At 46.4% G+C, this 26,882-nt stretch overlaps 1 protein-coding gene across 1 annotated transcript in view; it reads left to right on the forward strand.

Annotated features, from left to right (window-relative positions):
* Nucleotides 1–1,332: 1,332 nt before the first annotated feature.
* The window catches only part of PTGIS (prostaglandin I2 synthase), a 52,952-nt gene continuing 27,402 nt past the window's right edge, over nucleotides 1,333–26,882 (forward strand). Inside the window, exons 1-2 of the mRNA XM_083446972.1 lie at nucleotides 1,333–2,254; nucleotides 22,793–22,916. Coding sequence (XP_083303098.1) covers nucleotides 2,169–2,254; nucleotides 22,793–22,916 — 210 coding nt within the window. The 5' untranslated portion in view covers nucleotides 1,333–2,168. The remainder of the gene's footprint in view (nucleotides 2,255–22,792; nucleotides 22,917–26,882) is intronic.

Raw genomic sequence — 26,882 nt, forward strand, 5'->3', positions numbered from 1 at the left:
GTCAACATCTACAAGTGAAAGTCCATAGAATCAAGCAACACAATAATTTAATTTTAAAATAAATAAATAAATACATAAATAAATTGTCCAGTAGCACCTTAGAAACCAACTAAGTTTGTTCTGGGTATAAGCTTTCGTATCTGAAGAAGTGTGCATGCACACGAAAGCTTATACCCAGAACAAACTTAGTTGGTTTCTAAAGTGTTACTGGACAATTTTTAATTTTTTAAAATTTATTTCGACTGCGTCAGACCAACCCAGCTACCTAGCTTAATTTTTTTGCTATAAGCTTGACTAATCTTCTTTTAAAGCAATCCAATTTGGTGGCCATCAAACATGACTACCTCACTCAGGAGCAAACTTTGGTCATCTTTCTGTAATATGTCACCCTGTATGAGGCCAAAATTTGGCGCCCTCGAAATGGATCTTATCAGTTGGATCTTCTCAATTTTACACCCCTTGGCTCAGCTCCCTGTGTGCGGGTACTGCCCATGCTATCCTAAATCCACTGCTGGCTCACTCCTAACCCCTAACTATAGATAAGCAAGATAAAAAGCACAAGTCCCATTCCCAATACAGTGGTACCTTGGGTTACAGACACTTCAGGCTACAGACGCTTCAGGTTACAGACTCCACTAACCCAGAAATAGTACCTCAGGTTAAGAACTTTGCTTCAGGATGAGAACAGAAATTGTGCTCTGGTGGCGCAGCGGCAGCAGGAGGCCCCATTAGCTAAAATGGTGCTTCCGGTTAAGAACAGTTTCAGGTTCAGAACGGACCTCCAGAACGAATTAAGTACTTAACCCGAGGTCCACTGTACTGTTCCTTAATGGATCCCACCGTCTACATTCAGCAAACTGTCTGTTACTATTCTCTGCTTCTTGTTTCTTAACCTAATCCCTATGAGAACTTACTCTATGCTCTTACTCTATGACTGCTCAGCCTAACTCGAGAAGAGACTTTGTTGAAGTACCTTATCCAAAGCTTTCTTAAGGGTATGTTCACAGTACTGCTTCAGAAAGCAGTGCCGTTGCCCCCCACCCCGCATTTCACAGCTCCCACCCCCATTAAGGTTTCACATCAGCATGGCTTCATTAGGGTCAAAATCGTTTCTGTTTCTGTATACACCAGGGAGCATTGACAGGCATTGATGTTTTTACCCTATACAAAAGTATATTCACCGCTTGGCTAGAGATGACTTAGGATGAAAATGGAACATGAAGCTGGTTTGAGAAACAACTCAGCGAACAGTAGTATTTTATAACGAAGCAGAGAGAGAGAGAGAGAGAGAGAGAGAGAGAGAGAGAGAGAGAGAGAGATGCATTTTCGATAACGTGGTCGTGTGGACAGGGGTTGAAAACCCAGCGCTGGAAATGCAGTGAGCACAGTGCAAACGGGAGTGTGAACCCAGCCAAAGATGAAAGTGCCAACTCTGGGCTTGAGGACACTCCCAGAAACCTCTGAAGGCTTACCACGGTTACGCGTTTACGCAGGGAATAAGGCACCAACGGTGCGTCCTGCGGTCCTGGCACTGTTGCTTGTTTGTTTGTTTGTTTTGTTCTTGGGGGCCTGAGAGGGCTCCGGTGCGACCCATGCCCCAAGAGCGATCCAACCACTCCCGGGAAGAACTCGCAGCCTCGCATCCGTCCACTGGGCGAGGCTGGAGGTTGTTCGTGTGGCATCCACGCGCTCTGGGCGCGCGACGCACACTGGCACCGTTGGCTCTTCTCGCCCAAATGGAGACTAAGTGAAGCCCGGGAACCGACGTTGCCTGACCCACCTGGGATCGTGGCCGTGCCTCTTTCTCCCTTTTCTGGAGCTTCTGGGGGGAGGGGGAGGGTCGGCGAAGGCGGCTGCCACCAGCACCTGCCTTGGCGAGAGCCAAGGGAAGAGGGAGCGTGGCCTCTTTTGGAGAGAAAGGCAGAGCTACGCTCCCAGGCGGTGGGACGGCTTGAAGGCCCTGCTGCTGCTGCTGCCGCCGCCTTCGAGGAGGGCTTTGCGTTCTGTTGGCGAGCCAGGCGGCGGTTGGACGGGTGGGGGCAGGCAGAGAGGAGCCTCGGGGGCGGGGATCGAGGGACTCAAAAGCGCGTGCAGAGGCAGCCTGCGCGCAAGGCTGAGCCCAAGTCTCCATCGCGGCGCCGGCTTCTCCTGAGCTGCCCCGAGGTGCCATGGCCTCGCTCCTCACCGCCGGCTTGCTGGGGCTTCTGCTGGTGCTGGTGCTGGTGCTGCTGGCTTCTCGCTTCGGCAGAGCGCGGTGAGTGAGCGGTTGGGGTTCGCGGCGGCTTCCACCTGTTCTGGAGGAGGCGAGGTATGGGCTGAGGACGCAGGAGAGCGCCTCGCGGCTTCGCTGGAGCTCGCCAGGTCTGGATGTGGGACATTTCTCCTGGGAGATTTACCTGCGAGGTCGCCTTAGACACATGGATGCCCATTCAACTGCTTAAAACGGGCACTGTTACATGTGCCCCTTAATACTCCTTCAACATTTTAAAGAAGACGGTATTTTAGGGTGGCAGCGTGGCGGTCTAGTTTGGAACTCCCGGCTTATTGACACCAGGCAGGCGCCTTCACTGTACTCTTTGGCACCTGTTAGAAACATGTATGTTTCAGCAAGCCTTTCCAGGCATGTAGAATCCAGGCACGTGCCTTAGCCTGGTTTTTAGCTTATTTTTGATCTTAATCATTTTTGGAATGCTTTAAATAGCTTTTTTAAAAACAAAAACAAAACTGCTTTCACTTATAATTTCAATGCTTTATTCTTTTTGTGAACTCCTTTGAGAGTTGCGTGTTTTCTGTTTCATTTTTTGTTTTTGTATATAATATGTTTGCAGTATTGGGTTCCATAATGGAACAACGTGGCATAATAAAATAAAGGGACATAAGGAAATACATAAAATGGGATTGGACCTGAGGCAGGATTGAAGAGGCAAATCAAAAAGTTGGTCTATTATTGAAGGGGGAGCATTTAGTGTTGGTCATTTGCTTTGTATCTTATTTTTTAAAAATAATTTTAGTGTGTTTTAATGCTTTGATTGAGCACCATTAGGATAGTTCAGCCAGTAGTGCATGAGACTCTTAATAATGCCATAATCTGTGGGTGCTGGATGTTACTCCTGTGCTTGCATGTGTTTTAACAGATATATCTATCATCTGAAGATAATGCTTAATTAATCTGATGAAGCTGCTCTGGTCTATGACAGTTTATGCCATAAACCAATCTGTCAGTCTTTACCATGTGGCAAGAATCATCATTTGAGGATCAATAAACGTGCATGAAAAAGTAACAAACAGTCTTGCGGTACCTTAAAGACTGTGATGAGGTGGGCTGTAGTCCACAAAAGCTTGTTCCATAATACTGTACAGTTGTTAGTCATTCAGATGCCACAGTACAGTGGTACCTTGAGTTACAGATGCTTCAGATTACAGACACTTCAGGTTACAGACTCCGCTTCAGGATGAGAACAAAAATTGTGCTCCGGCGGTGCGGCAGCAGCGGGAGGCCCCATTAGCTAAAGTGGTACCTCAGGTTAAGAACAATTTCAGGTTAAGAACGAACCTCCAGAACGAATTAAGTTCTTAACCAGAGGTACCACTGTACTCTGTTGCTTTTGCTGCAACAGACAAACAGGGCTATCCCTCCAGCATATGTGTGCTAGATTTACCATATTTTTTGCTCTATAAGACTCACTTTTTCCCTCCTAAAAAGTAAGGGGAAATGTGTGTGCGTCTTATGGAGCGAATGCAGGATGCGCAGCTATCACAGAAGCCAGAACAGCAAGAGGGGTTGCTGCTTTCACTGCACAGCGATCCCTCTTGCTGTTCTGGCTTCTGAGATTCAGAATTTCCCCCCCTTGTTTTCCTCCTCCAAAAACTAGGTGCGTCTTATGGTCTGGTGCGTCTTATAGAGCGAAAAATACGGTATTTGCTGGCATAGAACCACCTAGAGAACTCAGTTTTATGGGTAGTATACAAATATAGGTTTGTGGATTTGCATTGCGGACATGCTGTCCAAATGTCATTTCCAAGTTTTCTAGATAATATGTACATTTGAGCGGCATTGTCTTACTGGCCTACATTTAGCATGTTAATGCATGCATGGAAATAGGATAGAGGCTCAAAGTTATGTAGGGTTGTAGTCAACTAAGTTTTACATGGGATAGACCCATTGAAATTCATGGACCTAAGTTAGCCATGCTCATAAATTCCATGGGTCTATGCTGAGTAGGACTAGCACTGAATAAAACCTTTTGAGTTTAAAATGCCCAGGAGTCCACTGTTATATACAGAGGGCATCCCTATTCCATCCAGTTCCATTTCACACCTTGAAGCTAGCATACCAGACAGAAAGACCCTCCACAAACCATTCGAAATATAGTTGATAAATCTGCTGCATGCAAAGCATTATCAAGAGGGACAGAAGCGATTTCTCTACTGCATGCTATATATGATGGTGTCCTGTATTGTGGATTTATAGTAAGAAAGAACATGTAAAATAAATATTTGTTTACTCGGATAAGTGGAGGTTCTCTAGGGTCTTAGGAAAAAGGTTTTCCCAAGCTGTTTCTTGATGTACATTTCAGCAAGCCTGCCAAGGATTAAGCCTGGAATGTGCTTTCCCACTGATGTGTGGTCCCCCCAGTGTATTCTTACCTATCCACAATTCTAAGAGCATTTTGTTTTGGATGGAATTATGTGTCGAGGGAGCTTCTGGAATTTCCTTTCCTGATGCTTCCAAGGAAGGCAGATGCCAGAGAAGATTTAGATAGGGACACCTGTTTTCTTATGTTCCTCTGTAAAGTGCTATTTACATACCGTATTTTTCGCACCATTGGGCGCACCGGACCATAGGGCGCACCCAGTTTTAAGGGGGGGGAAAATCAAGAAAAAAATATTTCCCCCCCCCCAAGCCCCAAAGAGCAGCGTACAGGCTGCACACAACCTCTCCCTGCCAGAGGGGTTGCGCGCAGCTATGGAACAAGCCAAAGCAGCAAGCGGGATGGATCCCGCTCGCTGTTTTGCCTTCCCCCTCAGCCCCGTGCAGCCTCTACCTCCTGGGAGAGGCTCCGTGGGGCTAAAGAAGCCATAGCCCCGTGCAGCCTCTCCTTGCCGGAGGGGTTGCACGCAGCTATGGAAGAAGGCAAGGCAGCGAGTGGGATCCATCCCGCTCGCTGTTTTGCCTTCCCCTTCAGCCCCGTGCAGCCTCTCCTTGCCGGGAGAGGCTCCGTGGGGCTAAAGAATCCATAGCCCCGTGCAGCCTCTCCTTGCAGAGGGGTTGCGCGCGGCTATGGGAGAAGGCAAAGGCAGCGAGTGGGATCCATCCCGCTCGCTGTTTTGCCTTCCCCTTCAGCCCCGTGCAGCTTCTCCTTGCCGGGAGAGGCTCCGTGGGGCTAAAGAATCCATAGCCCCGTGCAGCCTCTCCTTGCAGAGGGGTTGCGCGCGGCTATGGGAGAAGGCAAAGGCAGCGAGTGGGATCCATTCCGCTCGCTGTTTTGCCTTCCCCTTCAGCCCCGTGCAGCCTCTCCTTGCCGGGAGAGGCTCCGTGGGGCTAAAGAATCCGTAGCCCCGTGCAGCCTCTCCTTGCCGGAGGGGTTGCGCGCGGCTATGGGAGAAGGCAAAGGCAGCGAGTGGGATCCATTCCGCTCGCTGTTTTGCCTTCCCCTTTAACCCCGTGCAGCCTCTCCTTGCCGGGAGAGGCTGCGTGGGGCTAAAGAATCCATAGCCCCGTGCAGCCTCTCCTTGCAGAGGGGTTGCGCGCGGCTATGGGAGAAGGCAAGGCAGCAAGCGGGATGGATCCCGCTCGCTGTTCTGCCTTCCCCTTTAGCCCCGCGCAGCCTCTTTCTCCTGGGAGAGGCTGCGTGGGGCTAAAGACTCCATAGCCCCATGCAGCCTCTCCTTGCCGGAGGGGTTGCGCACAGCTATGGGAGAAGGCAAGGCAGTGAGCAGGATGGATCCCGCTCGCTGTTCTGCCTTCCCCCTCAGCCCCGTGCAGCCTCTACCTCCTGGGAGAGGCTCCGTGGGGCTAAAGAAGCCATAGCCCCGTGCAGCCTCTCCTTGCAGAGGGGTTGCGCGCGGCTATGGGAGAAGGCAAGGCAGCGAGTGGGATCCATCCCGCTCGCTGTTTTGCCTTCCCCTTCAGCCCCATGCAGCCTCTCTCTCCTGGGAGAGGCTGCGTGGGGCTAAAGACTCCATAGCCCTGTGCAGCCTCTCCTTGCCGGAGGGGTTGCGCGCGGCTATGGGAGAAGGCAAAGGCAGCGAGTGGGATCCATCCCGCTCGCTGTTTTGCCTTCCCCTTCAGCCCCGTGCAGCCTCTCCTTGCCGGGAGAGGCTCCGTGGGGCTAAAGAATCCATAGCCCCGTGCAGCCTCTCCTTGCAGAGGGGTTGCGCGCGGCTATGGGAGAAGGCAAAGGCAGCGAGTGGGATCCATTCCGCTCGCTGTTTTGCCTTCCCCTTCAGCCCCGTGCAGCCTCTCCTTGCCGGGAGACGCTGCGCAGGGCTAAAGAAGCCATAGCCCCGTGCAACCTCTCCTTGCCGGAGGGGTTGCGCGCGGCTATGGCACAAGCCTGCATTCGCTCCATAGGACGCACACACATTTCCCCTCAATTTTTGGAGGGGAAAAACTGCGTCCAATAGAGCGAAAAATACGGTAGGTGGTACTATACAAATAAATAAAAATCATTTATTAAAACAACTCAAAATCTTAGGGCTCCTTTAAGACTCTTCCTTAGTTTTCTTGCAACAGGTTAACAATGTTAAACCCCTGGAAGAGTTTGCTATTACTATTTCCCTCCTCCTCATCCACCTTCTTTAAGAAAATAGCTTTCAGGGTAATGGGCAGCCTAATGCACTTCCAGTGCAATCTCTGCACGTATACTCAGAAATAATTCCCACTGAGTTCAATGAGACTTACTTCTGGGAAAGCATGTTTAACACAGAGCACACCCATTGAAATTAATGGCTCTAAGATAGTCATATTTATTTATTTCAGTGGTTCTACTCTAAGCAGGACTAGCATTGGCCACAACCCATAAACCATAATCCTCTTCATGTCTACTCTGCGACAGGTCCAACCTAGTTCAGTGGAGTTTACTTCCAGGTTAACAGTGTAAGGCAGGGGTGCCCAAACTTCTTTCAAAGAGGGCCAGGTTTGGTGAAGTGAACATGCGTGAGGCCCAAGTGAAGTTGGGTTTTTTTAGGATTGAAGTACTTGAGCTTTTTTTTGGGATTTTACCTCAGGACATATGTTGCCACAGAGGATGGATTAAATTGAATGGCAGACCAGATTAGGCCTCCAAAACGGACTTTGGACATGCCTAGTGTAAGGGTGCAATTCTATATTCAGTAAGTCCTATTAAAGTGAATGAGACTTAATTCAGAGCGGACGTGGATATTGTTACTTCCCACCCAATTTTCAAGCAGCTACCTGCACTTACCCAGGTCTTAATTTCCTTGGAATGGATAGCTTTATTTTATACAACCTGAACATAGGAAGAAGGGTTCCCAGCATTAACGCTCTCATAGATCTTGCTTCCCCTTTGGGTTTTCAGTCAGCCCACAGTCCACCACAGAGCAGCAGCTCACTCACTCACAATTCTGGCTGTTGTTCTCCTATGTAGCAGTTAGATGAGGAGTGTGGGGAAAAGGTTTTCCCCAGGGGTCAGCAACGTTTTTCAGCCGTGGGCCGGTCCACCGTCCCTCAGACCATGTGGTGGGCCAGACTATATTTTGAAAAAATAATAATGAATGAATTCCTATGCCCCACAAATAACCCAGAGAAGCATTTTAAATAAAACGACACATTCTACTCATGTAAAAACACGCTGCTTCCCAGACCATCCACGGGCCGGATTGAGAAGGCGATTGGGCCGCATCCAGCCCATGGGCCTTAGGTTGCCTACCCCTGGCCTACCCATTTGTTCTGTGGCACAGAGCAACTTCTCTGGTGGTGCTCAACCGAGGTACAGTCGTATCTCATGTTACGTTGGCTTCCTGTTATGTTTTTTCAGGATGTGTCCCGCGGTGACCTGGAAGTACCGGAAAGGGTTACTTCCAGGTTTCACTGTTCGCGCATGCGCAGACACGCAAAACGACGCCATGCGCATGCGCGGAAGTGGTGAATCACAACCTGCATTGCTTGCAGACGCGCCACTGCGGGTTGCGTTCCTTTCATGTTGCGAACGGGTCTCCAGAACGGATCCCGTTCGCAACCAGAGGTACCACTGTACTTAACTGGGCAGCAAAGGCTGGTTTGGCAAGCTTCTTTTTATGCATTCTATCCTCACAAGTACAGGACTTGTTGAGAAGTCTGAGCTTTTAAAAGTATACATAACCGACTTAATGGGTATTATAAGGAAGAATCAGCTGGCGGCAGAAGACTATAAGTTTTGAAAACACTGAAAGGAGAGGATCTGACCACGCTCTTGCCGTGTGAATTTCACTTCAAGACTGAGCCAAGCTGTTCCTGCCCCATTCCATGCTGTGTGTGTGAGATTATCTGCTCAAAAGATGTTTGTGTTGGCAGTCAGCTTCTGTCATTGTCCCAGTGATCTGCATAAGGAAGCCCCTAAGGCAAGAAGGGGAAATGCGGCCAGCTGTCTGCTAGCTCCACAAAACCAGCAAAAGAATTCACCAACCCAAACTGGGCAACTCATCTCCCTTTTGCACAGGGCACCAGAGAAGCAGAAAGCAGAGGCTGATGGGAGGATTAAGACATTTCCAGTTTGCACATTGAAGATCAAGGAAGGAGATGGGACATTGAGGAAATCCTGTAAGCAAGAATGGGCCAAACAGCACAGGGGTTTAAGATACAATTTCATAACATTTATTTTCTTTTTTGTTTTATTGGAACAAAAACAAATTGTTGGGGGTGGTTGTGCTTATGTGGGGGCGAAAGGGTGTATCTGTGCTTTTGTACTAAGGGAGAGAGGGTTAACTCTTTCTCTCCTGCCATTTTCCAAATCTAAATCACACCAACTCCATAGCTGTTATTTGGTCTCACTGAGGGAAAACAGAGCAGAAATAAGAAAATAAATGGGGGGAATGCCCCCCCTTTAAAAAAAAAGAGTAATAGTCATGAAATGTAAAATCTTGTAAGCACATACAAAGTGCCTCTATGCACCAGTCCAGCTCTTCAGAACTGTTTGTTAATCTTGGAATAAACTGAAATTTCCCAAACTAGTAGGACAAATAAAGAAGGAAGCAAAGGGGGAGAAACAGCTTTGCTTGCTAGATGCCCTGTAAAGCACTGTATTTTAGTATTTAGCCTTAGTGATCGTAGTATTACGATTTTAAATAATTTTTTGTTGATGAGGGTGGTTTCTTGTTTCGAGTAGTTGTACATTGGTTTGAATATGTTGTACAATTTGGTGTTGTTAATAAAGAGATACCATATGCACACACACAAACATTGGCACAAAAGCAAGCCATTAACAGGGGTGGAGAACCTCCACATGTTGTTGGACTCAAATTCTCATTATCTGGACTCATTCCAGTCTGGATCTGACATGGAATTGGCCCTGGTCACCCTGACGGATGACCTTTGAGGGAGAGGGAGGAGGATCTCTCAGCAGTTTTCTATATCATTGATGATGGTGTTCTTCTGGACCATCATTAAAAATTCAATAAACATTTGTTGTTTAGTCATTTAGTTGTGTCCGACTCTTCGTGACCCCATGGACCAGAGCATGCCAGGCACTTCTGTCTTCCACTGCCTCCCACAGTTTGGTCAAACTCATGCTGGTATCTTTGAGAACACTGTCCAACCATCTTGTCCTCTGCTGTCCCCTTCTCCTTGTGCCCTCCATCTTTCCCAACATCAGGGTCTTTTCCATAATAATAATAATAATAATAATAATTTATTATTTATACCCCGCCCATCTGGCTGGGTTTCCCCAGCCACTCTGGGCGGCTTCCAAAAGAATATTAAAATATTGTGATACATCAAACATTAAAAGCTTCCCTAAACAGGGCTGCCTTCAGATGTCTTCTAAAAGTCTGGTAGTTGTTGTTCTCTTTGACATCTGGTGGGAGGGCGTTCCACAGGGAGGGCGCCACTACCGAGAAGGCCCTCTGCCTGGTTCCCTGTAACTTGGCTTCTCGCAGTGAGGGAACCGCCAGAAGGCCCTCGGTGCTGGACCTCAGTGTCCGGGTAGAGCGATGGGGGTGGAGACGCTCCTTCAGGTATACTGGACCGAGGCCGTTTAGGGCTTTAAAGGTCAGCACCAACACTTTGAATTGTGCTCGGAAACGTACTGGGAGCCAATGTAGGTCTTTCAAGACCGGTGTTATATGGTCTCGGCGGCTGCTCCCAGTCACCAGTCTGGCCGCTGCATTCTGGATTAGTTGTAGTTTCCGGGTCACCTTCAAAGGTAGCCCCACGTAGAGCGCATTGCAGTAGTCCAAGCGGGAGATAACCAGAGCATGCACCACTCTGGCAAGGCAGTCCGTGGGCAGATAGGGTCTCAGCCTACGTACCAGATGGAGCTGGTACACAGCTGCCCTGGACACGGATTTAACCTGTGCCTCCATGGACAGCTGTGAGTCCAAAATGACTCCCAGGCTGCGCACCTGGTCCTTCAGGGGCACAGTTACCCCATTCAGGACCAGGGAATCCTCCACACCTGCCCGCCTCCTGTCCCCCAGAAACAGTACTTCTGTCTTGTCAGGATTCAATCTCAATCTGTTTGCCGCCATCCATCCTCCAACCGCCTCCAGACACTCACACAGGACCGTCACCACCTTCACTGGTTCTGATTTGAAAGAGAGGTAGAGCTGGGTATCATCCGCATACTGGTGAACACCCAGCCCAAACCTCCTGATGATCTCTCCCAGTGGCTGCATATAGATGTTAAAAAGCATGGGGGAGAGGACAGAACCCTGAGGCACCCCACAAGTGAGAGCCCAGGGGTCTGAACACTCATCCCCCACCACAACTTTCTGAACACGGCCCAGGAGGAAGGAGCGGAACCACTGTATGACAGTACCCCCAGCTCCCAGCCCCTCAAGACGGTCCAGAAGGATGTTATGGTCGATGGTATCAAACGCCGCTGAGAGATCCAGCAGAACTAGGAAACAGCTCTCACCTTTGTCCCTAGCCCGCCGGAGATCATCAACCAGTGCGACCAAGGCAGTTTCAGTCCCGTGATGAGGCCTGAATCCCGACTGGAAGGGATCCAAATGGTCCGCTTCTTCCAGGCGTGCCTGGAGTTGTTCAGCCACCACTCGCTCAATCACCTTGCCCAAGAATGGAAGATTTGAGACTGGGCGATAGTTGGCCATCGTGGCCGCATCTAAAGATGGTTTTTTAAGAAGCGGTTTAATAACCGCCTCTTTCAGCGGGTCTGGGAAGACTCCCTCACGGAGGGAAGCATTCACCACCCCACGAAGCCCATCGCCCAGCCCTTCCCAGCTAGCTTTTATAAGCCAGGATGGGCAAGGATCAAGGAGACAGGTGGTTGGTTTCACTCGTCCAAGCAGCCTGTCCACATCCTCGGAGGTAACAGATTGGAATTGATCCCACGCAATTTGACTAGACAGGACTCTAGCACTCTCCCGCCCCGGCCCTGCTCCCACGGTGGCATCGACCTCTTCCCGAATCTGAGCGACTTTATCTGCAAAAAACTTTGCAAAATCATTGCAGGAGATCATGTGGCCCGTACTGGGCCCCGATGTAGCAGGTGGTTCCGCTAGATTGCGGACCACCTGAAAAAGTCTCCTGCTGCTGTTTTCTGCAGATGCAATAGAGGCGGTGAAGAAAGTCTTCTTCGCCGTCGCTACTGCCACTTGGTAGGCTCGACATTGAGCTCTAACCTGTGTCCGGTCAGCTTCAGAATGGGTCCTCCGCCACCGGCGCTCTAGCCGTCTCAACGATTGTTTCATTGCCCTCAGATCCGTGGAAAACCACGGGGCTGTCCGGGCTCCATGCAATCGGAGAGGGCGCTTCGGAGCCAAACAGTCAATAGCCCTGGTTAACTCCACATTCCAGCGGGCCACCAGGGAATCAGCTGAAAGGCCATCAACATGGGATAAAGCATCCCCTACCACTCTCTGGAAACCATTTGGATCCATTAAGTGGCGGGGGCGGACCATCCGAATCGGTCCCACCTCCCTGCAGAGGGGAAGGGTCGCGGAGAAGTCAAGTTGCACCAGGAAGTGATCTGACCATGGCACTTCTTTTGTTTCGCTTTTACTTAGTGTCAGATCACCAACATCCATTGAGGTAAACACCAGGTCCAAGGCATGTCCGCGGCTATGGGTTGGGCCAAACTTATTCAGGGACAGCCCCATGGAGGCCATGCTTTCCACGAAGTCCCGAGCGGCCCCTTGTAAGGTCGTGTCGGCATGGATATTAAAATCCCCTAGGACAACCAAACTGGGTGTCTCCAGGAGGACATCCGCCACGACCTGAAGCAGCTCGGGCAGGGAATCCTTGGTGCAGCGGGGAGGTCGGTACACCAGAAGGAATCCTGTACTGCCCCTATTGCCCAACTTCCAGAACATGCACTCAGAAAACTGGGTCTTCCCAATAGGACGCCTGGTGCAAGCTAATGACTTCCTAAAAATCACTGCAACCCCCCCTCCCCGCCCACAAGGCCTGGGTTGCTGTGCGTAAGAGAAACCTGGTGGACAAGCAGCGGCAAGAACAGGCCCATCTGCTTCATCCAACCAAGTCTCTGTTACACATGCCAGGTCAAATCCTCCATCCATGATCAAGTCATGGATTGCAGTGGTTTTATGAATCATTGACCTGGCATTGCACAGCAGCACCTTCAGGTCATGTGGGTATCCCTTGCTGATTCTAGTATCCGTCCGGTCAGGACCAGACCCGGAGGCAGGGATAGTCCTCAGACAACGACTAAACCTGCCTCCTCTGTAATGACAAGGTCTGGTCTTAGCGTAACTCCTCCTCCTACCCGTGATCACTGAGATTGGTTGTCCCAGCGCATCCCCCTCTGTGGAACATGCCCCAGCCATTTTGTTGGCTGGGACCCACTCCCCGGCAGCCCTGACCCCTCCCCTTAAGAACCAAATAAGACCTTAAAACAATAAAAACAAAAACAACAGACCCCAGAAAACAAAAAACAATACAAATAAAAAACTATAAAAATTACAAATCCGTTAAAAACAAACAAATTCCCAACTAAACATCCATCCCACCCCCATCCACGTCCCCGCATATACAAAAAATTAAATAAAAAGGACAAGGAAAAATTTAAAACATTTAAAAAAGCTCTGCGCCACTCCGGAACCTCCTGGGCCGCAGCGGCAGTGACAGCAATCGTCCCTGTGAGGTCTGTCAGGCCCCGCCCCAGGCCAGATGGTGAGTGGCAGGAAGGAGCAGGGCCCTCAGACACTCACACTGGAGAGTCCTCCTGGGCAGCAGAGCGCAGCAGCAGTCCTTGTGGGGCTTCAGGCCCCGCCCCAGGCCAGATGGTGAGTGGCAGGAAGGAGCAGGGCCTTCAGACACTCACGCAGAAGAGTCCTCCTGGGCAGCAGAGCGCAGCAGCAGTCCCTGTGAGGCTTCAGGCCCCGCCCCGGGCCAGATGGTAAGTGGCAGGAAGGAGCAGGGCCCTCAGACACCCACACAGGAGAATCCTCCTGGGCAGCAGAGCGCAGCAGCAGTCCCTGTGAGGCTTCAGGCCCCGCCCCAGGCCAGATGGTAGGTGGCAGGAAGGAGCAGGGCCTTCAGACACTCACGCAGAAGAGTCCTCCTGGGCAGCAGAGCGCAGCAGCAGTCCCTGTGAGGCTTCAGGCCCCGCCCCGGGCCAGATGGTAAGTGGCAGGAAGGAGCAGGACCCTCAGACACTCACACAGGAGAATCCTCCTGGGCAGCAGAGCGCAGCAGCAGTCCTTGTGAGGCTTCAGGCCCCGCCCCAGGCCAGATGGTGAGTGGCAGGAAGGAGCAGGGCCTTCAGACACCCACACAGGAAGGTCCTCCTGGGCAGCAGAGCGCAGCAGCAGTCCCTGTGAGGCTTCAGGCCCCGCCCCGGGCCAGATGGTAAGTGGCAGGAAGGAGCAGGGCCCTCAGACACCCACACAGGAGAATCCTCCTGGGCAGCAGAGCGCAGCAGCAGTCCCTGTGAGGCTTCAGGCCCCGCCCCAGGCCAGATGGTAGGTGGCAGGAAGGAGCAGGGCCTTCAGACACTCACGCAGAAGAGTCCTCCTGGGCAGCAGAGCGCAGACTTCCAGGGAGTCTTCTCTTCTCATGAGGTGGCCAAAGTATTGGAGCCTCCTCTTCAGGATCTGTCCTTCCTGTGAGCACTCAGGGCTGATTTCCTTAAGAATGGAGAGGTTTGATCTTCTTGCAGTCCATGGGACTCTCAAGAGTCTCCTCCAGCACCATAATTCAAAAGCATCAATTCTTCGGCGATCAGCCTTCTTTATGGTCCAGCTTTCACTTCCATACATCACTACTGGGAAAACCATAGCTTTAACTATACGGACCTTTGTTGGCAAGGTGATGTCTCTACTTTTTAAGATGCTGTCTAGTTTTGTCATTGATTCAATAAACATACCTAAACTTTATTATTTACTGTTGCTGTTATAGCAAACTTTTTTTTTTAATGCACTACTGGGGATGGACCTTGAGGGGAAAAAAGTATTTTCCCTGTTTAGTTATGTGGCACCTACTTTTTGGAATTCCTTCACCCTATTAGTCAGGTACCATCTCTTTTTGTCTTTTTGGCCCCTACTGAAGACCTTCCTCTTTAAACAAGCCTTTTAAGTTGAGATCTTTCCCTGTCTGCTTCTGCGTTAGAACTGTTTTTAATATATTAGAACTCTTTTAAATTTCTTTTTTAATAATAATAATAATAATAATAATAATAATAATAATGTGTTTGTTTTGCAACCCCAGTCTCCATGAGGAGGAAGGTTGGGATATAAACTTAATTATTTGATTATTTAGTTAATTAATAATATGCTATTTCCATCTGCTAATAGCGTACAATGTCTGGCCATCATATTTTCCCACTGACAGAACAGAATGCATTTCTTTGTAATTTGTCTTGTACAGCAGAAACTGGGGGTGGGTGGGGGAGACAGTTTATTTCTGTGTCCTTTATTTTATTTTGTCTGGTAGCCAAAACCAGCAAACACAGTGATTATGTAAAGTTGTGGCATGCCAATGTACAGGCGTTAATTCAAGCCATCCTATTTAATCAAAATAGGGAACTGAGAAACAGGCAGCTCAGTTCCCAGCACATTTCTTGGGAACTAAGTCAGTGGGTTTATTGTCAGGAAAATACGCAGTCTAAAATGATAAATGAGTTGAGGGTCTAAAATATGTCTAAAAGGTTTGGGGCTTTGTCCTTTTTTTGAGGACCCAACAGGGGTTTAGAAAATTGTGAATGTTTAGAGACAGCAGACAATCTTCTTATTCTGTCAGTAATAAGAGCTGAGGGCATGCGATAATAATAATAATAATAATAATAATAATAATAATAATAATTGATTTATTCCCCCCCATCTGGCTGGGTTTCCCAGCATTAAACATAAAAAACTTCCCTAAACAGGGCTGCCTTCAGATGTCTTTTAAAAATAGGATAGTTGCTTATTTCCTTGACATCTGATGGGAGGGCGTTCCACAGGGCAGGCGCCACTATGGAGAAGGCCCTCTGCCTGGTTCCCTGTAACTTCACTTCTTGCAGTGAGGGAACTGCCAGAAGGCCCTCAGTGCTGGACCTCAGTGTCTGGGCTGAACGATGGGGGTGGAGATGCTCCTTCAGGTATATAGGACCAAGGTCGTTTAGAGCTTTAAAGGTAAGCACCAACACTTTGAATTGAACACACAGTAATCTGTGCTGACAAAATAGAGAGCAATTGGCAGAAGAAGAGGCCTTATGCACTCTCCGTAACCATTGGAAAGATTACCATTGGGCTAAGTTTTAATGCAAGGATGAGAGTCTGTACTAAACCCATCTTCCTTGCATATTAGCTATGATATTTAAAATGGAACTCCAAGTCCAGAGGTAGTAATACTGTTCAGAGATATGTTTCCTTTGCATGTATTTATTTATTATTTATTATATTGAATTTGTATCCCACATTTCCACCATGGAGCTCAAGGTGGTCTCCCTGCTCCTAGTCCGACGCTCTAACCACTACACTATCATTATTCATGACCTTCAATAGATTGACATCCATGTGCCTAACTCTTTTCATTTTGTTAATGGGGTGGCTATCTCTTTCATGTGGTGTAGTGGTTAAGAGCGGTGGACTCGTAATCTGGTGAACCGGGTTCGATTCCCTCATCCTCCACATGCAGCTGCTGGGTGACCTTGGGCCAGTCACACTTCTCTGAAGTCTCTCAGCCCCACTCACCTCACAGAGTGTTTGTTGTGGGGGAGGAAGGGAAAGGAGAATGTTAGCCGCTTTGAGACTCCTTCGGGTAGTGATAAAGCGGGATATCAAATCCAAACTCCTCTTCTTCTTCTTCCTTGTGGCCTCTGGCTGTGATCTTTTCCCGTTTCATGGATATAAAACTCAGCAATAAAAATCTAAACAGAGACAGATATGTTTGTGGGCATTGCTTTGGCCACGAGGATCTTGAGGCTTTGAATGTATTCTCTGATTTATCATACCCTCCAACATTTCTCCTATGAAAATAGGGACGTCCAATTCCATAACGATAATTTCACTATTTATACCGCACACATCTTACTGGGTTGCTCGAGCCACTCTGGGCAGCTTCCAACATATATAAAAGCACAATAAAACATTAAACATTAAAAAACAACAACTGGATTGCCTTCATATGGCTCAGGGGTCGGATGACTCCATACCTTCCAACATTGTTCCAAAGAAAATAGGGACATCCTAAGGAAAAGTGGGACATTCCAGGATTGAATCAGAAACTGGGACAGCTTCTCTAAATCAGGGACGTCCCTGGAAAATAGGGACACTTGGAGGGTCTGTCATATTGATTTCCCACCCTTCCTTCTAAAGAAGTCTGGAGTGGTGATTTGCATGCTTTTTTAAAAAGTAATATTTATTATTTTCCATACATAAATATAAGAAAAGAAAAGATTGACAATAATAAAGAAAAAAGAATAACACAGAAAAAAGAAAAGAGAATATAAAACATAAAATACAACAAATCTTCACAACACTAACAATTAATTAAAATCCATCTTCATAAACATATTATTTGACTTCCTCAAATCTCTTCCATCTGAATTTCTTAGTAATTATATATAGCAGTTTCCAAAATCATTATTTCATAATATCATATCACAGTCATAATCATATTTCCTAACTTTTCTTATCGTATATTTTCTTATTTATATTTTTAATCCTAGGCCTAATTGATTCTTTCAAGTGATTACATGTCTTTAATATTACAATATTTATTCAAATATTCTTTAAATTTCTTCCAGTCTTCTGGACGATTTGCATGCTTGGAAAGAGTAGCTCAACATGTCGTGATCTGAACTAGCCATACTCTAAACAAGCTAGACCTCTCTGATTTAGGAAAACCAGCCGTGTCCAGTTCCTCATTTGGGATACGGAAATGCCCAGTGAGCCCACTGTTTCGTTAGATCCACTTCTTCTTTTTGGTCCTCTGAAAGAAACAGTTTGTGTTCACTTCCTACCCTCCAACATGTTGAGTCCCAAAACCAGGAGGCACATCTTCCCATCCATGCTCCTGCACAAGTTGCGTGACCTGTGTGAGATCATGAAGCCCAAATGAAGCACTTTATCCTGGGTCATGCTCTCACTGTGCCCCAAAGCGTGCATTTTAGGGCACTATGCAAGATTGCAGCCCTGAAAAAAGGGTGAAGTTTCAGCGCAAAGTATTGAGAGGTCACGGCACCCAAAATGGTGGTTGTGCTCTTGTGGGGGGGAAAATGGAAAGTCCTGGTTTTCCCAAGACCCTTGCAGGGTAAGTTAACTCTGAGTAGGTCTGAGGATCCCAGGGTATGGTCTGAAACATTTTTGTTCCCAGGTGCTTAGGAAGCTGAGGTAATTTTAATCTGTTTTAGCATTTTAACTTTTGTATTTGTTTTTTTTAATAACTTTTCTTCAAAATTAAAACAAGACATATTATCCAGAAACATATCATCCTTATTCTCCCCCCATTTTCCTCCCTCTCCCTCCCTCCCCCCACAGAACCCCCCCCCCGACTTCCCTCAGTTCCAGTCTTTGATTTCTCTAAAAATGCTGTTTTCTGCATGTTACACAGTTGTATAAATCCTCAAACTATTTAGCTGATTATTATCAATAAAAAGTTTGTGAATGTTTATTCAAAACCAGCCAAGGAATCCAGTTTGCTTTGTTGTATCTTCAAATACTTTGTAAAGGGTTCCCATTCATCTTTAAAGTCACAGTTATCCTTGTCCCGTAGCTTGTATGTCAGTTTTGCCAGTTCTGCATAGTCCATCAATTTTTCTTGCCATGATTCTTTGGTTGGGGTTTCTTCAGTCTTCCATCCTTGTGCTTACCAGAACCGTTGTCACATACATGAAGATGTTTTTCAGCTTTTTTGGCAGATCTTTCCCTACAATCCCTAATAAAAATGCTTCAGGTTTAACTTTTGTGTGTTTTAAAGTAGAGTTGTGAATTTTTCTTGTTGATTTATCTTCTTGTAAACCACTTTGAAGTTTTTTAAACAATCAAGCTGCGTATAAATTTAATGAAATGATTAAATAAAATGTTTGCTGCTTTGGATTCCATGGTAGGGCTATAAATAGGAATTAATTCAGGAGTTTGGAGAACAACCCATTCCAGAATGTTCTGCCCCACTTTTCTTTTTCTCCAGTGTTTTCCTGGAAAAATCTACCATGCTTACCTGCCTGCACATGGCTTCTACTGACTTTTAAAAGAGCGTACAAAATGCAGGAAAGGCCTGAGGTGCTTTCAAATCAAACTGAAATAATAAACGCCTTTTTGTAATGCTGTATTTTTAACATTTTGGTTTTGAAACTGCAGGAAGGGTTTGGAGCCAAGATGTCACCCTGCCCGTCCATTTTTAGAATAGATTAACCCACAGTTTACGTAAGCTAAGCTATTGGTTAGCAGCAGAATCCTGTGTGGCCTGCTGGTTTTTGGCTAACAGAAAAGTAGGTTTCCATTCCCCTTAAGCCTTTTATTAATTCAACTAATCACTGTGATTTAAGACATAGGTAAACAACTGAGATTGGGTTGCAGTATCAGCACCGGCCTCTTGCAGAGGAAAATGATAATCACTCCCCCATTTGAACACAGACAGTATGCACATTACTTGATTTCATTACACGTGGTTACTGTGTGTCTGAAAGCTGAGCACAAAAAGCATTGTGTAAGAGAGCAAATAGGGACGCGGGTGGCGCTGTGGGTAAAAGCCTCAGCGCCTAGGGCTTGCCGATCGAAAGGTCGGCGGTTCGAATCCCCGCGGCGGGGTGTGTGCCCGTTGTTCGGTCCCAGCTCCTGCCCACCTAGCAGTTCGAAAGCATTCCCGGTGCAAGTAGATAAATAGGGACCGCTTACTAGCGGGAAGGTAAACGGCGTTTCCGTGTGCGGCTCTGGCTCGCCAGAGCAGCGATGTCACGCTGGCCACGTGACCCGGAAGTGTCTTCGGACAGCGCTGGCCCCCGGCTTCTTGAGTGAGATGGGCGCACAACCCTAGAGTCTGTCAAGACTGGCCCATATGGGCAGGGGTACCTTTACCTTTTTTTTTTTAAGAGAGCAAATGTGACTTCTGCCTGGGGTGTTAATATCTGTGACACTGCAGATGACCTTCAATTAAGGTGGCCATTAATGAATTACCAAAAAAGAGAGCAAATGAAGACATGGCTTTGCATAAACTTTGCCTTGGCTACTTTATATGTATAGATGCAACTTTAGAAATAGTTATTTTTAAAAAAAATACAGTTGAAATCTTTATTTTTTTAGGACCCACCCTATTCTTGTGACTGTTACCTTGTTTTATTTTATTTTAAACTATCAATTCTTTATGGATTTAAAAAAATGATGTTTATACAAACATTATGTACTATCTCTTAACAGGTTAAAAAAAGAGAAAATTATATAAAATAGAAAATTTATAAAGAAAAAAAAAGAAGAAATAAGGAAGTAACAGATAAGAAACAAAGAAATCAAATAAAAACAAAACAAAAAAGACAAAGTTATTTACATAGTAAAAGTACTCATCAGCACAATCCTTCCCATCTTTCTCATTATACTGTTTGAGATAACATTCTTTTTTACACAGGTTTACATTGTTTAATATAATTTCTTTCTGCTTTGTATACATTCCTTTGATCTTTTTCTTTATAAATATCATTCAATGTCTGCTAATATGGAGTTATTTGTACAATAAAGTTTTACATAATTCTTAAATATTATCCATTCTCTAGTTGTTGTTTTTTTGTTTGTTTCGATATTCCTCTAACTAATACCGTCAGTTTTGCTAACTGTAGATATTCTAACATGAGTATCTGCCAATCTGTAATCTCTCGGAGCGTTTCATTCTTCCAGTTCCTTGCTATAAGGGTTCTAGATGCTGTTATACCATACATAAACAATGTTCTTATATCTTTTTAAATTTCTGGTGGTAGTATACCAAGTAGGAAAATCTCGGGGGGGGGGGGTTTTGAAGGTGATTTTAAATAGTTTCTTAAACTCGTTATAAATATCATTCCAATACAGTGGTACCTCAGGTTAAGTACTTAATTTGTTCCGGAGGTCTGTTCTTAACCTGAAACTATTCTTAACCTGAAGCACCACTTCAGGTGCGCCGCCGGACCCCGATTTCTGTTCTTATCCTGAAGCAAAGTTCTTAACCCGAAGCACTATTTCTGGGTTAGCGGAGTCTGTAACCTGAAGCGTCTGTAACCTGAAGCGTATGTAACCCTAGGTACCACTGTATTTGCCAATGGCTATACATATCCACCACATACGATAGAATGACCACTCCTCTTTTTCGCATCTCCAACAGGTTGATGTTTTCCCTTTATACAGCAAGCTTTTTGGGAGTAAGATACCATCTATATACCATTTTCATGGTGTTTTCCCTGAGATTATAGCATGCTATGACTTTAATGTCTGTTGTCCATAATCTCTCCATAAGTATATTATGCCCAAAGTCCTGCACCCATTTAACCATAACTGCTTTAACTTGTTCCTCTTTTGTTTCCCATTCCAGAAGATACTCATACACTCGTGAAATATTTTCCTTTTTGTTAAATATTAATTCTCTTTCGAATCTAGATGTTTCCTTGTTTTGAATCTATAGTTAATCTTTGATGTAGCTGGAAATATTGTAGCCAATCTGTTAGCAGGTTTTTAATTTCCTCATATTTCTTCAATGTTGGTTTATCCTTATCTACTTCCAAGACTGATCTGTATGTCGGCCATTCTCCTTTCATGTTTCTTTTTTTAACTGCCATGGCTTCTGTGGCTGAGGTCCACAGGGGTATCTTTGGCTCCAATATTCCTTTGTATTTAATCCATATTTTGTACTGTATAATGATTTCCTTATCACACGGCTCAAAAATCCCCTGTGGACTTTCACTTTGTCATATACTAAATACGCGTGCCAGCCATACCTATTATCGTGGCCTTCTAGATCTAACACGTCAGTTTCTTTTAACATAATCCAATCTTTTTATCCATTGCATTCCTGCAGCCGTGTGATATAATTATTTTAACTAGAAATATAATCCATCAGTTTGTTCCCGCAGTGCTAAATACTGATAGGCATATTCAAAGCCTCCATTTTCCCTTCTTTGTGGTCCTTTTCTTTAAAAAATCATAGAATCACTGAATTTGTGTTGTTGGAAGAGACCACAAGGGTCACCAACTCTAATACCCACAATGCAGGAATCTTTTGCCCAGCGTGAGGCTTGGACCCACGACCCTGAGATTAAGAGTCTCATGTTGTACCGACTGAGCTATTCCAGCAGACTGGTTGGACTGGAAAACCCTTCAAAGAGAGAAACCCTTCAAATAAAGGACTGTCTTTTTATTCAGAATAATTGTCACACACAGGAGGAATAAGGATGTAGAATGCTTCACCTACGGGTTTAAAAATTATTCAATGTATCAAGATGAATAGGTTAAGGTAAAGGTACCCCTGCCCGTACGGGCCAGTCTTGACAGACTCTGGGGTTGTGCGCTCATCTCACTTAAGAGGCCGGGAGCCAGCGCTGTCCGAAGACACTTCCGGGTCACGTGGCCAGCGTGACGAAGCTGCTCCGGCGAGCCAGCACCAGAGCAGCGCACGGAACGCTGTTTACCTTCCCGCTATAAAGCGGTACCTATTTATCTACTTGCACTTAAGGGTGCTTTCGAACTGCTAGGTGGGCAGGAGCTGGGACCGAACGACGGGAGCTCACCCCGCCACAGGGATTCGAACTGCCGACCATGCGATCGGCAAGTCCTAGGCGCTGAGGTTTTACCCACAGCGCCACCCGCATCCCTAGAACCCGCGTCCCAAGATGAATAGATGTCATTAATATCGCAGTTGTTGTACAGTCATACCTCGGGTTGAATATGCTTCATGTTGAGCGTGTTCGAGTTGCGCTCCGCGGAAACCCGGAAGTAACAGAGCGCGTTACTTCAGGGTTTCGCCACTCGTGCATGCGCAGATGCTCACAATGACGTCATGTGCATGCGCAGAAGCGACAAAAAGTGACGCATGAGTGCGCAGATGTGCCATTGCTAGTTACGTTTGCTTCTGGATGCGAACGGGGCTCTGGAATGGATCCCATTCGCATCCCGAGGTACCACTGTATAAGGGAGTTTGGAATGATAATGATAAGAGTTTGGAATGATTAAATGCCAATATAGTTAATAGTTTCCATGTTGGCCTTATTTCCAGGCGACCAGGAGAACCTCCACTTGACAAAGGTTTCATTCCTTGGCTTGGGCACGCGCTGGAATTTGGCAGAGATGCTGCCAAGTTCATGACTGACATGAGGAAGAAGCATGGGGATATTTACACGGTGAGTACCAAGTCCTCTGCGTGAGTCACCTTAGCGTTTAATTTAATTTTATATTATTGTTTTTTGAAGGTGATGAATGGGTGCCACCATGACTCAGGCCCTGGTCTCCTGCTCCCCACATCACCAGGGCTGTTGGTCAGAGGATGTGCCTGTAGCAGGGCAGGAGATTAGCAACATTTAGCAGAGAGATGCTAGGACAAATGTCACCAATATGGGGTCTGTGGACACAGTAGCACCCTTGGGGGGCCTAAAAGGCCTCTGATCCTCTACCCGCCCCTCTTCATCATGAGTGGTGAAGATATTTACCTTTGTCTCCCTTGAGTACATAAAGCTGAAGGAGGAAGTTGGTAGGGTGACACACATTCCCTCTTTCTCTTTTGATTGTATTTGCTTTCCAAGGTTCAGATTAATTCTACTGGGTCCAACTTTTACCCAAATTACTTAGGATATGTGTATGCACTTTCTCTTTCTGTATCTCCATGTGTGTGCACTGTGTGCGTGTGATCTAGGGAGTAAGGAAGAAAGTGACCAGAGAGCAGGTGTCCAGGTGACTCACTCACAAATCTAAATGTGCCCATAGGCCTAAAAAGATGGGTGAGCCCTGTGCTAAGGGCTGGGGAGAAGCAGCGAAGTGTTGCCTAACAGAGCTGTGTGTGCCCGGTGGCCAGTCCAGCACCCCTGAAGCTGCTGCGGTAGATGACACTGTCCCACCACCAGTGTTGAAGTAAGATTTAAATGCCTGCCCAGTTGAGTTTGAGAAGAGCACTATCTCTATCTTGCCCTTTGCCTCGGGCATCTCAGTGTCTTGAGCCATTCCTGAACTGTTGACAACTTGAGTTTTGTGGGAGAAGCCCAGAATTCCCTTGAGTCCTGTGAAGCAGGTGATCCCAGAAAGCTGGTCTAAATTTAGAAAAAGTTCCTAGATCTTCTGCTCTCCCTCACTCTCAATAACCAGTCTCCCATTTCTCTCTATGCTTTCATTCTGCTCTAAGTACTTTACTAACAAACCAATCCGACTCTGACACTGGGTTGTGGGGCATTTGGATTGAGTGGAGGTGTCTGTCCACCCAGCTCTCCCAGCTGAACCAGACCTCTCATTTGCCCAGCTCCACTTGGTTCTGAATAGGTGGGCAAATGAGAAGTCTACTGGCACTATCTCCACCCAGTGGAAAGTCCTGAAGGAGGGCACTGGAGCTGAAGCCTGGATGCACAGTGCGATGCAGCAGTGCGGCAGGCGGCGGTGCTGCGGTGCTGTGCATGGCAGTCAGCTCAGTGGAATCCCTCCTTTGTCGCCAGTGAAATATACTCGGAATCAAGTGTGAATTTCATGTTCTTTATTCAGCTCATAGTAGCAATGAATGAAACTTTCCCCAAAATGTCTAGCTATATATACATTATTTACACAATGGACCCCGTGTGATTGGCTAATTCCGGTCTGCTCCTGTAGGCCAATCAGGTTGCGGATTCACCTCCTCCAGAAGCCTGATTGGCCACTCTTGCAGGCCAATCAGGTTGCTGATTTACTTCATCCAGAAGCCTGATTGGCCACTCCTGCAGGCCAATCAGGTCACTGATTCACTTCCACCTGGAGCTGGATTGCGTGGCTCCCGCGGACCAATCAGACTGCTGCATTCTGGATCCTATTGTTCTAGGATTCAGCTCAGTACATAACAGCTGGGTAGGGCTGAACTGGCCCAGGATCTGCTGGATCCCAAGCTGATCTCACTGCTATCACCAGCCAGCATAAGGCCCATTCACGACCCAAATGCATTGTATGTAGTGCTGTTTTTCTAGAAAAAGAGGTGCCGGAACTCACCATGAACACCTCCCTTGTTCTCTTATAATGGTGCCCTCCTGAGAGGTGCTGGAACTGAGTTCTGGCGAGTTCCAGTTGAAGAAAAAGCCCTGATTGTATCCCAAGAGCCAATTTCACACTCCAAAAAGCAAGAGAGAATGCAGCTGCTGTGCCTTCAATTCTCCTGTGCCTCTTCCACTTCTTTCGTGCCTGTGCCTGCAAACAAAATTCTTCTGTTGCCTCACGGGAGATGAAGGTGGGTGATGGGATAATTGAAGCAATGGGGTGGGACAAGGCAAAGCAGCTGCATCCTGTCTTGCAGCTTTTCAAACGCCAGGCACCATCTCTAGATGATGACCAAGCAACTTTAAATGTGAGAAGCTTTGTGTACAAAATAGTCTACACAGGGATAGCTTTTATGTGATCTTCCCTTTACAGGTCACAGAGCAGCGTCAGTTTTACATAATGACACAGTGCCTTCATGTTTAGACAACTCATCTATGCAGCCTCCTGTTGCTCAATACATAATTCTTCAGAGAGGGAAATAAACTCGTAGGGAGATCTTGCACTATTAGGGAACACCAGCCATTCTTGCTGACCCACGGCCTTCTTCTCTTCAAGCATTGCTTCAAGGGAAACCCATGGCGACAGCCCTATGCGCAGGAATCAGTGAGCAAAGTTATGACACAGTTTTACCATTTGGGAAACCATTGAATTTTATTCATTGTATCGCAGAGGTAGCTAACCCCTTTCCAGCCTGGGGGTTGGACTCTGGGCTAGCCAACTCTCCGAAGGCCAGTTGTGAGTGGTGGTTGTGGGTGCTTTTGCCACTGAAAACATGCTCTGGCTGGAACGCATGGCGCCACCGCACATACAGCTCATATAAACCCACACTCACTCACCAGAATTGAAACAGGCACCAAAGGCAGATCAGAAGTCTTCCTCTGTGACATTATCTAACACAGACATGCAGACCACTCACATGTCACACAGACAGGAACATGCCACACTGTTGTGCGATGTGCTGCTGGTCTTTTTTAAAAAAATAATAATTCATTTTTATTAAATTTTCCACTTTAACAATCCAAGCAAATCACATTAAATATTCCAAATTATACATATCAAATAATCCAAATGTTCTGCCAAATTATAATTTTTTTAATAGGACTTTCCATGCTTCAAGTTCGGCAGGTTCTGATCACCCCATATCTCTTCTGCTTTTCATAGTCATTTCCGATGGTTCCTCTAATTCTTCCTGTGGTTAACCTTCCTTCTTTCACGGCCTCTGAGTTGTTCCCACAAGCAAGTGAAACAAGCAATGATGTGTTTCTGTGTGGATTTTATGTCTATGATTCCCCTCTATAAGTTTGCAGCATCTTCTCACACGCTGGTGAATCAATCCAAAGGACTTTTCGCTGCTGGCAGCCGCCATCTTCACTCACTTCTGATGAAATCAAGTCTAAGCGTCTGCTCATTAATTTTCCCAGACCGGTTGCATCAAACATTAGCCTTTCCGAGGGAGATTTACCAAATCAAACTGGAAATACAAATATTAAAGGCTCACCTCCCCCTATGGCTATTTGTAATTCTGCAGCTCGGTCTTGACTTCCATCATGGCGGATTTCCAAATTTAAAAGTGCGACACAGCTCCTACACAGATTCTAGGAAACCATCCAAAGATTTTTAACATCTCTCCAGTGGCTAATGAGATCCTTCTTCTGTCTAATATCAACAAATTGGAGAATCTTTCATCCTCTTCCAAGCAAATCAAAGATCAAAAGCCTTAATTATATAATATTGCGATGTGCTGCTGGTCTTGGTGGAGAGGTTAGGTTTAAATCTTTCTACCAAGCTCAGTGCTGCATTTGGGGAGATCTCTGCATCTCAGCATGGGATTGAGATTCTAAACTTCTCCTCCAAGCCCAGTGCTGACCTGGGAGAGGGGAATCGTCACCTCTCCTCTTCCCAGAGTAGTCTCTGAAGAGCAGTGACAGATATTTTCTTTTTTTCTTTTTTTATAAAACATTTATTAAGGGTTTGGAAATTACAGAAAAAAGAAAAAAGAGAAAAAGAAACAATATAAATTTAAAAAACATACATTACGATTACAATATATATATATATATATATATATAAAACCACTACAACAATACAGAAAGAAAAGTAAAAAA

Source organism: Podarcis tiliguerta (genome assembly GCF_965153285.1).
Source record: "Podarcis tiliguerta genome assembly, chromosome: 6".
In the NCBI taxonomy this organism is placed as follows: Eukaryota; Metazoa; Chordata; class Lepidosauria; order Squamata; family Lacertidae; genus Podarcis; species Podarcis tiliguerta.